The 10,641-nt window shown below is 45.2% G+C and overlaps 1 protein-coding gene across 1 annotated transcript in view; it reads right to left on the bottom strand.

Annotated features, from left to right (window-relative positions):
• Window positions 1-1,254: 1,254 nt before the first annotated feature.
• Window positions 1,255-10,641, bottom strand: part of Slc27a2 (solute carrier family 27 member 2) — a 40,391-nt gene continuing 31,004 nt past the window's right edge. Inside the window, exons 8-10 of the mRNA XM_028892723.2 lie at window positions 8,829-8,926; window positions 3,031-3,161; window positions 1,255-1,734 (exon numbers count right to left, since the gene is read on the bottom strand). Of these exons, the coding sequence (XP_028748556.1) occupies window positions 1,558-1,734; window positions 3,031-3,161; window positions 8,829-8,926 (406 nt within the window). The 3' untranslated portion in view covers window positions 1,255-1,557. The remainder of the gene's footprint in view (window positions 1,735-3,030; window positions 3,162-8,828; window positions 8,927-10,641) is intronic.

Below are 10,641 nucleotides of genomic sequence, written 5' to 3'. Positions count from 1 at the left end.
AGTTTTGCGCCTGTCCTGGATCTCATTCTGTAGCCCAGGCTGGCCTCGAACTCACAGAGATCTGCCTGCCTCTGCCTCCTGAGTGCTGGGATTAAAGGCGTGCGCCATCACTGCCCGGCAATGATCTGTTTCTTTACTATAGCTTCTACAGGAGTCCTGAGGGCAAATATTCTTGCAACCCTTGAAGTATCTAAAAAGATACTTACTGAACATCTTTTAAGTGTGGAGTGAGGACACACCAGGCTCAGGCACCTTGGTGGTTTATGAGAGAATGACAGAAGGCCCCTCCATTCCTAGTTAGTTCTCTCCTCATGCTTGTAGATCAGATGTGAGCTCTCAGCTGCTGCTCCAGCACCTGGCTGCCCGGCCCGCTGCCATGCTCCCACCACTGTGGTGGTATTGTGTTCCCTAAAATACTGTGCACCCTAATAAACTTATCTGGGGTCAGAGACAGAACAGCCACTAGGTACAAAGGCTAGAAAATGGTGGCACTCACACCTTTAATCCCTCTGGATCTCTGTGAGTTCAAGGCCACATTGGAAACAGCCAGGCATGTTGACTCACACTTTTAATCCCAGAAAGCCAGCCTTTAATCCCAGGCAGTGGTGGTAGAAAGCAGAAAGGTATATAAGGCGTGAGGACCAGAAACTGGAAGCATTTGGCCTGGTTAAGCATTCAGGCTTTTGAGCACAGTTCAGCTGAGACTCATTCTGGATGAGGACTCAGAGGCTTCCAGTCTGGGGAAACAAGACCAGCTGAGAAGTTGGCCAGGTGAGGTAGCTGTGGCTTGTTCTGGCTCTCTGATCTTCCAGTGTGCACCCCAATACTTGGCTCTGGGTTTGTTTTATTAATAAAGACTCTTTAAGATTCCTGCTACACACCACGGTGGTTATAGACTCTAGCACTCTGAAACCATGAGCCTCCAAATTTAACGCTTTCCTTTCTAAATTGTCTTGGCCATGGTGTTTTGTTACAGTAGTAGAGGAGGAGCTGAGACAGAGCATTTCAGGACTACGCTGACATTTCTGGCTTTGGTTACTGTCTGCAGAGTGGCTAGGATGATTATGGGAGGGGAAGGTGGGCCTCCTACTTTGGAGCCGGATTCCCATTGTGTTATTGCTGGCTCACCCTCCCTCTCCTTTGCCAATTCCTACCAAGATGAGCAGGACACCTGTGGCCAATGGCGCTCTCTGTTTGGAATAACAGATGCGGAATTTGCATAGAATAGAGAAAGAAGCACAAGAGACAGCAATGTTTCATATGTTAGTGTTAATATAGTTTATTATGTATTTAAAAAAATAAGGCCCTCTCTCCAAAAAGCTTCGTTTGCAAGGACAAATGGCAGGCGCACATTGAAAAATAATTATCTCTAAATCTTTTTACTTGCAAAGGTTCAGGTGTAATTAAAAAAAAAACTGTCCTTTTAATGAATAATTTCCTTAAAAAAATTGCACCTTATAATTGTCAATCAAATTAAAGTTGGATTATATCAAGTGGCTATGCTAGGTCTATTGAGTGTCTTTCTGGAAATGTTATGAGATAGTCACCTGGAAATATTCAGAGCTTTAGGGTTTTATCACTTATGGCATTATAAATGTCCTCAGTCATGGGCACATAGGTTTTTGCTGTGTCATCCATGAAATACAAGGCATCTTTGATGACGGTGGGATTGAAGCCCTCTTCCATCAGGGTCACTTTCCGGTGTTTAAAAGTCCCAGTGATCTCAATGGTATCCTGAAAAAGATAGACAATCTATGTGTTAGTGGTGCTTTACAGTGAGTTAGGATGCAGGGTTAGGGTGGAGATGGTGGGGATTGGCAGCATGCTGGCTTCCTTTGTTGTGAGAGCTGATGAGTATGTATCCACACTGCCATTTGCAGAAGCTCTACATGGGGGCCCTAAGTGAGGCATTTGTTTTACTTCCTTAGAGTAGTGGTTCTCAACTGGTGGGTTGTGATCCCAACAGGGATCGCATATCAGATATCCTGCATATCAGTTATATATATTACAGTTCATAACAGTAGCAAAATTACAGTTATGAAGTAGCAACAAGAATAATTTTATGGTTGGGGGTCACCACAACATGAGGAACTGTATTAAAGGGTCACAGCCTTAGGAAGGCTGAGAACCACTGGCTGAGAGCCTTAGAGGCTCCATGTGGAATGAAGAGCTGCCAACAGTGTGCAGACTATGAGTAGAGAGAGGGGTCTCTGGTAAGGTGGGCTATCCCGGCTGTGGGTGGAAGCAGGAGAGGGGTCATTTGTTCACAAGGGATTCTGTTTTCCCAGTCAGTCTATCTGGTAGGCTAAAGACTCCCTTCAATGTTATGAGACACATCTGAAGACAGTTCATGTTTCTGTCTTTACCAGCTGCATGCAAAACAAATGCCAGCCCTTTATGGGCATTGACAGAAGTACCCCTAATGCACTCAACACTACTCAGGACCCTAGACTTTGTCAAGTCTTCAGTTACATAACCACAGGACTCAAAGTACTTAACGAGGACTGAGCCAACTCCAGTGACTGCTTGACACTTCCAAGTTACGACGATGCTCAGTTATATGTCCCCTATAGGAAGGGGTAGGGCCTCAGCAGATTTTGTATTCTTTAGAATTGGAAACAACATGGCTGTGGATGTATCTCAGTGGCAGAGTGTTTGGCTAGCATAAGAAGGTTCTGCATGCTAGCTGAAGCACAGAAAACAGAAGAGTAAACCCGAAACGGCAGGGTTAGATAATTAATTTCTCCTTGAAGTGTCTTTGACACCTCATCAAACACTGACTCTGTTAGTTATTTGCCAAGGCTACAGGTGAATAAATTGGCCTATCGTTTTAGTGGGGAAGAGATTTGGATTGGGTTTCTGTGTGCTCTGTTTCTGGTATTTCCCTGTTCTTACTGAACTACAGAACTTCTTCCTGAACTCTGTCTAGTGAGCATGGTAGAAATTTGGCAAACGTGATCACCATGGGAGAAGGGGGAGGTTCCCTAAGAAAGAGCCTGGGAGAGAACTGAACTTGGAAAGTGTCCTCACTTGTATTCTCAGGAACCGAGGCCTCGCATAGCTCGGCAGGTACTCTGAGATGTGCTGAAAGAGCTTTTTTCCATTGAACTCATGGTTTTCTTTTATCTTGATTGAGGCCATCCCAATTCGACCCTCATGACCTGGAAATAGAATAAGAAAACATCAGCTGGTAATTCCACTCACAAGGCTCTGCCAGGTCAGAGAACTATGGACGGTGGCAACCACAAACATTAGGTTTCTTTTGAATAGTTCCAACTTCTGTTTCAAACACGTATGTCCACATTATTCTATGATGAATGCATAATTACTAGGAATGTTAACCAATAGTTAAGTAACAAGACTAACAATAGTTCTATGCTGACTCTTTAATAGTTGCCAGGGCCTATACTCAGTGTATTCTTATTTAACCACAGCAACAACCTTAAGAAGAGGAGCAGATGTTACCCCATCACTTCAAGGATGAAGAAACTGAGATTTAAAGGCATTCGGCAACTTGTCCAAGGTCATACAGCAAGGACCAGGCACCATCAGAGACTGATCCAGGCAGGTTGGCTTGTGGCCATCACCGTTGTTCTTAGTGAGCCGCACAGAGCTGACTAAGATACTGACTGAACTTGGGGCTAAAGGGAATTTTTTGTCTGTTTTATTTTTTGATTCCAGCAAAAGGTCTTGCTCCACCATCATGAATAACTGAGCTGGGTTTGCCATTTAGTTTGCAATGTTGGGTCCGATATGTGCCGTGGACACAAATACCGCCTCTGAGACATACTTATTCACTCAAAGGTCCCAGCAGCTTTCCTTCTCTGTATTTCAGAGAGGCTGCAGGGCAGAGGGGCAGAGACAGGCACAGGAGAGAGCTGTTGTGTGTCCTTCCATTCATGCCCAGTACTCTCAAGGGAACGTACACCACACAGAGAAAACCGATCCCGACAGCAGGGCTGTTAGTGGAGAGGTGATTAGAACAATTACCATTGTTTGCTTGTGAGGACAGTAGTAATTAGGTATTAATATATTTTCTACCTGATCCAGCAGACCCAGTGGGAGTCCAGGTCCACTTCCCTGAACTACTTAGCTGTAATCAGATAGGAAGGAGCCGTCCTCCGTCACCTGGGCCCCAGCGTTTGAAATCTCTCCCATGGTGATTATATGTTTACCTATTGCTCTAAAGAAGGCAAAAACAAAAGGATATTTTTTTAAAAAAGAGGTACTTCCTTATTCAGTTTCCCTCTGACCTGAAGGAGAGGGCAGGGAGCCAGATGGTGGTGGCAAACACCTTTAATTCCAGTACCCAGGAGGCAGAGGCAGGTGGATCTCTGAGTTCGAGGCCAGCCTGGTCTACAGAGTGAATTCCAGGACAGCCAGGGTAACCACAAGGAGAAACTCTGTCTCAAAAAAAAAAAAAAAAAAAAAAAAAAAAAAAAAAAAAAGGGGTGGGGGGAGGACGTCCCTCATACCTGACTCAGGAACTCAAATATCCCTAGTAAGTTGCTCTTGGAATTATGGGGGAGCTGGTGCAGCAGATATATTCTGCACTGACTGGCTCCGACTCCTTGCTGTGGTAGTGACAATGCCTGATCCAGAGGGAGGTGGGCCTGTTGGTCCCAGGCCTCTGCACTGACTCCTGGAGGTTGCCTTTGAGTAATTCAGCTCTAGGAAGAAGGTTTAGGTTAGGGCTTGAGAGCTGTATTGTCTAATACAGCACCCATTGCCCACATTACCGTTATTAAAACTAAAACTCAATTATGATTAAGTGAAAGGAAAAATTCATTTTTCCAGTTGTACTACCCATATTTTCCATACTCAGCAGTGACTGTTAGCTACTCCACTGGATACTTTCATCAACACAGAAAGTTTTTTCTGAGAACCGGAACTTCTAGAGAGTATGGGACTGTTCTTGTGTGATGCCTGCATTCTAGGTCCCAAAGAAGATGTTCTTCCCTGGTGCAAAGGTGGTAACAGGCTCGCAGCCATGGCCGGTGCATGCACACCTGACCACAGCCACAACTGGTGCATGCACACCTGACCACCCATGCCAGCTGCACCCTGCCCCCCCGCACCACCGCCCACCCCGTGCATGCACACCTGACCACAGCCACGACTGGTGCATGCACACCTGACCACAGCCATGGCCAGTGCATGCACACCTGACCACAGCCACAACTGGTGCATGCACACCTGACCACAGCCATGGCCAGGCATGCATGCACACCTGCCAGCAGCACACCTGACCACAGCCACCGCGGGTGCATGCACACCTGACTTGAGAAGGGCCTGCTGTATTCCCAGGCTTGGGTTAGCTGTCTACCACGGCTCGGATGCCAGATGGTAGTCAGAGTGACACCGAGAATACGGGGCTGGGGAGCGGGGACTTTAGAGTTCATTATTTTTATTTTTTGGTTTTTTTGAGACAGGGTTTTTCTGTATAATTTTGGTGCCTGTCTTGGATCTCACTCTGTACACCAGGCTGGCCTCGAACTCACAGAGATCCGCCTGCTCCTGCCTCCCGAGTGCTAAAGGCGTGCGCCACCACCGCCTGGCTAGAGTTCATTTTTAACCTTCCACTGCTGTAAGAATGCTTTCAGAATTCTCAGATGGAAGAGGGTCTAACATCTTTTTACATGCCCAGCTGGTGACCACCCAACTCTGGAAACAAGTCCATTTGACGGTTGGTCCCTCTGGTTACGGGGGTTTCCAGGATGATGTCCTCTTCCTGATCATTTCAAACTGTTTCAGGTGGGCTGCTGAACAGCACTGAACACAGCTGCTTCCTGTTCTGACTGCCCAGGAGGACCTCTTCCTTCTTCTACGCCCTGACTGCCAACCCTGACTGCCAGCTCACTCGGAAGATTCTAGATCCCAATTCTAGAAGTTCTGATGCATTAGCTCTGGGATTTACGAACTTCCCCAGGTGACTGTGAGATTGGCTATGTTTTGAGAAAGGCTCCAGTGCTTTTCATACTTCAGTGGGATTTTTGTTGTTGTACTTTTTTTTTTTTTTTTTTTAAATATTGGATCTCACTATGTAGCCCAGGCTAGTCTGGAATTCACTACCTAGCTCTGGCTGACCTTGAAGTGACTTATACTTCAGTCCACTGAGGGCTGAGATCACAATTGTACGCCATCATGTCTGTATTTTTTTTAATTGTATAAAATATGAAATTCATCATCTTCACCACTTCAGTGGTGTTTAGTACATTGTCCAATTACCATACATTTTAGGACATTTTTGTGGCGTCTAAATAAGATTTGAACGTTGTGTGTGTGTGTTGTGGGGGGAGAGCTAAGGATCCAACTCGGAGCCTTGAACGCCTGCTGGGCAAGCGCTCTGCCACGGAGCCACACCCCCTAGCCTAGTGTTTTTTTTAAGAGTCACTAGAGGGATTTTAAAACGTACTGCTTCCTGGACCCACCCCCTAAGCAAATCTGAGTGGACCCGACATAGGTCAGTTTTAGCAAGTTTTCGGGTGACGCTGCTTATCTGAGACTCCACTTTGAGAAATACTGGGCTTTCAATCCACATTCTAGATATTCCCCGGCTAGTTAAGAAAAGGTTTAAGGTTTAGCACTTTGAAACATACCCACCACTCTAAGAGGGGGTATAACAGCGGAGGGTGTCATGCTGGCTGACAACCGTGACTTGGACACTTGTGTTACCTCAGCTGAGGGTCTGCTGCATTTCCTTCCAGACCACTTGTCAAGCCTCTGTGACCTGAGATGTGGCTACGCTTTCCATCACATCATTGTCATGAGATCATAGGGAAACAGGTAAGAAAAACGCCCACCCTGCAGCTGAAGGGAATGTAAATCAGTCCAACCACTATGGAAATCAGCATGGTGGTTTCTTGAGCAGAACCAAGAGCAGAGCTAACATGTGACCCGGCTAGTCCACTGCTGGGGCGTAGCCAAAGGACTCCAGCTTACCACAGAGACACTTGCATGTCAGTGCGTGTACAGCACAGTCACAGCAGCTGAGGTATGGAAACAACCCAAGTGAATGAGAAAATGGGGCGTGTGTACACAATGGAATAATTTCCAGCCCTAAGGAAGACTGAGGATAGGTCATCTGCAGGGAGCTGGACAAAACTGGAGATAATTATACTAAGTGAATCAAGCCAGCTTCGAAAGGGCAAATATCATGTATTTTCTTTCATTTGTGGTTTTTTTGATTTTATAGATTTTATAAAATCATATGTACATATATAACATGGAAGTAGAAATCTTGGTGGTGGATGGATGAGAAAAGGGAGAATAGGATATAGGGAGAATATTTTTTTCAAGGATTTATTTATTTATTTATTTATTTATTTATTTATTTATTATGTATACAGTATTCTGTTTGTGTGTATGTCTGCAGGCCAGAAGAGAGAACCAGATCTCATTACAGATGGTTGTGAGCCACCATGTGGTTGTTGGGAATTGAACTCAGGACCTCTGGAAGAACAGCCAGTGCTCTTAACCTCTGAGCCATCTCTCCAGCCCGGGAGAATATGTTTTACGTATAATATATAATTGCATGGAAATAAAAAAAAAAACTCTCACAAAAAATAAATAAGATGATGTAGTAAAGTAAACAACTTAAAGTAGATTCAGGAACTCATGGCCCTACCAGAGTAAGCAATAAAACCGCAGAGAGTCACTCCCAGATAAGCCAACTACAAAGACTCTCAGACCAGACCAGCTGCCTGGAAGAAGCAGAAACCAGCTGGCCTGCCTGGAAGAGGTTTAGACCAACTGAGGCCCCTGGAAAGGACCCTCTCCAGCATGATGAGCAGCCTGCAGGTTGTGCGGTGTGCTCCAGGTTCCAGCTTGGTGTGCTGCCACCCATGCTGGGGTGGCCTTGGTGAGGCAATTGTCTTTGAGTCATTTCTGCTCCTGTAAGTCACCCCTCACCCAATAAAACTCATTGGTTCACCAAGTTGGACTTTGGTGGCGTCTGTTATGGGCTCTCTATCGGGGTGAGTCGATGTTCATGTCGCATTTCCCCAGGGAAACTTTTGTCACACAACATGTGACACTGTCAGCATGTAGGAAAGGGGGCCTTTTGATTTCTGCTTTGAATAAATGGTGAGAATCCCAAACACTCGGTTTTAGGAACAATAAGAGCCTGACACCTTATATTTGGGCATTGACTTGGAGAATTTAATCCTCTCTAATATCTTCAATTAAAATGACTGATACTTATGTCAACTCTAGTATACGTTTGAGAAATATATTTGGTATTTATGAAACTGAAATAAATTAGTTCTGACAATTTCAACGGCAAGGCCAGTGTTATCCCTAGTTTGAGGGGCTTGTGAAATAGCCCACAGATGTTGGAACCAGGCTTCTTCCCACCCTGCCGGCAGAGGCAGATCTGTGGACACCTCAGCGACTCCACTCTTGATGATTCTGAAATTCAGGGTCTGCTCTGCTCTTAGGAGCTTGCTCTACAAAAAGAGGCTGAGCAAAATTTGTCCTTTCCCAGTTTTCTTTCTAAAAACTATAATTTTTCCCACTTGCAATAGACCACTTTGCAGCCCTCAAGCTCTCAAGGTACGCCAAAACAGAGACTTGGGAAGTAGGAGACCTCCCCTGCCTAAGAACTAAATTAAGCAGCAGCTAAAACACAGCGGCAGGTTCACATCAGTCGCACTGAATTACTCTGACAGTGGTGCCTGGAGCAGAGAGACACGCCCTAACCCCTGCTGATTGACAGCAGCTTCACTCTCCAGGCAGCGGGAGAAAGCAAGACCAACTTTGGCCTGTCGTGATGATTCTGTTCAGTGCCTGTGTGGGTTCAGATGGATTTATCGTGTCTGCTTACATACCTGGCACAGGTACTCCATAAACATTCACTTCCTGAACGAAGTCAACCAATCCTACTATGTCGGCGACTTCTGTGGTAGCTACGTTCTCTCCTTTCCACCTGGGAGAAAAGCAAGGGTTAGCTGAGGTCACGCTTGCTCTCTGGCCAGTGTTTCTTTTAGACCTTGGCGAGGTGGCTGGTATTCCCATACTGGTCCCCTAAAATTCCCAGCTCACTTGTAGTGATATGTTGGAGGCAAAAGGGTCTAGACCTAGATAATAGAATGTGGAATTTCAATCTTGTCACACAAAGCATAATAGACATCACTGTGTTTGAATGTGAGATCCAGACTAGGCTAAGAAAGTTCACTGGATGTCAGAAATAAATCCCAACTTCTTTTAGCTTTGTTTCGATCTCTCACTTTTCCCCTATAATATCTTATTTAATTCAGTCAGCAGTTAGCAATCTAGTTAGGAGAATTTCATAGTTGTATTTCAAGTTCTCACATAACACAGTTTTTAGTTAAAAAGAAAAAAATCGTAATTTTATTACATAAAGATTGTAATGTTAAGGCCCAGCCAGGTGCTCTTTTAATTTAATTAAGAATTAGGGGTTTTATGAAAATACCCTTTAGGTCTCTCAAAAGTATCTTTGTGTGTGTGTGTGTGTGCCTTCATGAATACATGCGTGTGTATGTTTTGTGTAAGTGTGCATATGCATGTGTGCGTGTGTGTGTGTGTGTGTGTGCGCGCATGTGTGCGTGTGTGGAGGCCAGAGGACACTCTTGAGTGCTTGTCCTCAGGCATTGTCCACTCTTTTAAGGCAAGATCTCTCCCTAGCTCGGAGCTCAACAAGTTGGCTAGCGTGGCTGGCGGGCCAGCAGGCTCACGGATCTGCCTGTTTCTGCCTCCCCAGGGTTCGATTACAAACCCCTAGCATCAAGCCCAGCTTTTTAAATATGGGTTCTGGGGACTGAACTCCGGTCCTGGTGCTTGCCAGGCAAATACCGTATTAGCCATCTCCCCAGCTTTCCGGAGTAACTTCTTACTGAGGGTGGCAAAAAATTCCAACTCTCAAGAGATGGGTGAAGGAATGATTAACTTATGGCATGTTCCAAACAAAATCTGTTGCTTTTGTAAGCCAATAAAAAAAAGATGGTTATACCTGTGGCCAGGGCTGTGGTGAGTCTGATTCTCATCTAACTTTGATCTTTCTACTGTAGTCAGCTGAAGTTGATGCTTTCTTGAGTTACTCACTCCAGGGTAGTGACTGCATCAGACACTGTATTCTGTGCTGTATGGGGCATTCCTGTCTCAGGGAATCCACACAGGAAGGAAGCCTCTGCCCTGAGCTGGAGGACCCTATTGTTGGGGATTCACACCTGTGGTGGTAATCTAATTGTACTGAATTATTATTTTGATTGTATGTTAATAAATAAAGTTGTCTGGGGGTCAGAGCTATTAGAGCCATAGCAAGAGTGTGGCGGTGGTGGCACACGCCTTTAATCCCCTAAGATCTCTGTGTGTTCAGGGATATAGCCAGCATTGGAGACATATGCCTTTAAGACCTAGGGGGCTGTACATTCAGACAGTGACGAGGCAGTCATGTGTTTGGGTTTACAACCAATGAGAAGGCAGAACAACATACTATAAAAAAAAAAAACGAACCGACAGGAAGTAGCTCTCTTTTCGCGAAGCTGGGACAGCAGGAGGAAGGGTGAGATTTTAGCTCTGAGCTCTGACCTCTCGGCTTTCTCTTTTACATTGTTTCTGTGTTTCTTATTTAAAAAGACGGTTAGTTACATCAATACATGCCACCATTTACCAAACTGACTT

Source organism: Peromyscus leucopus, chromosome 4 (genome assembly GCF_004664715.2).
Source record: "Peromyscus leucopus breed LL Stock chromosome 4, UCI_PerLeu_2.1, whole genome shotgun sequence".
Taxonomy (NCBI): Eukaryota; Metazoa; Chordata; class Mammalia; order Rodentia; family Cricetidae; genus Peromyscus; species Peromyscus leucopus.
Note: the sequence above shows the minus strand (reverse complement) of the source record. Positions and strands in the feature narration are given on the sequence as shown.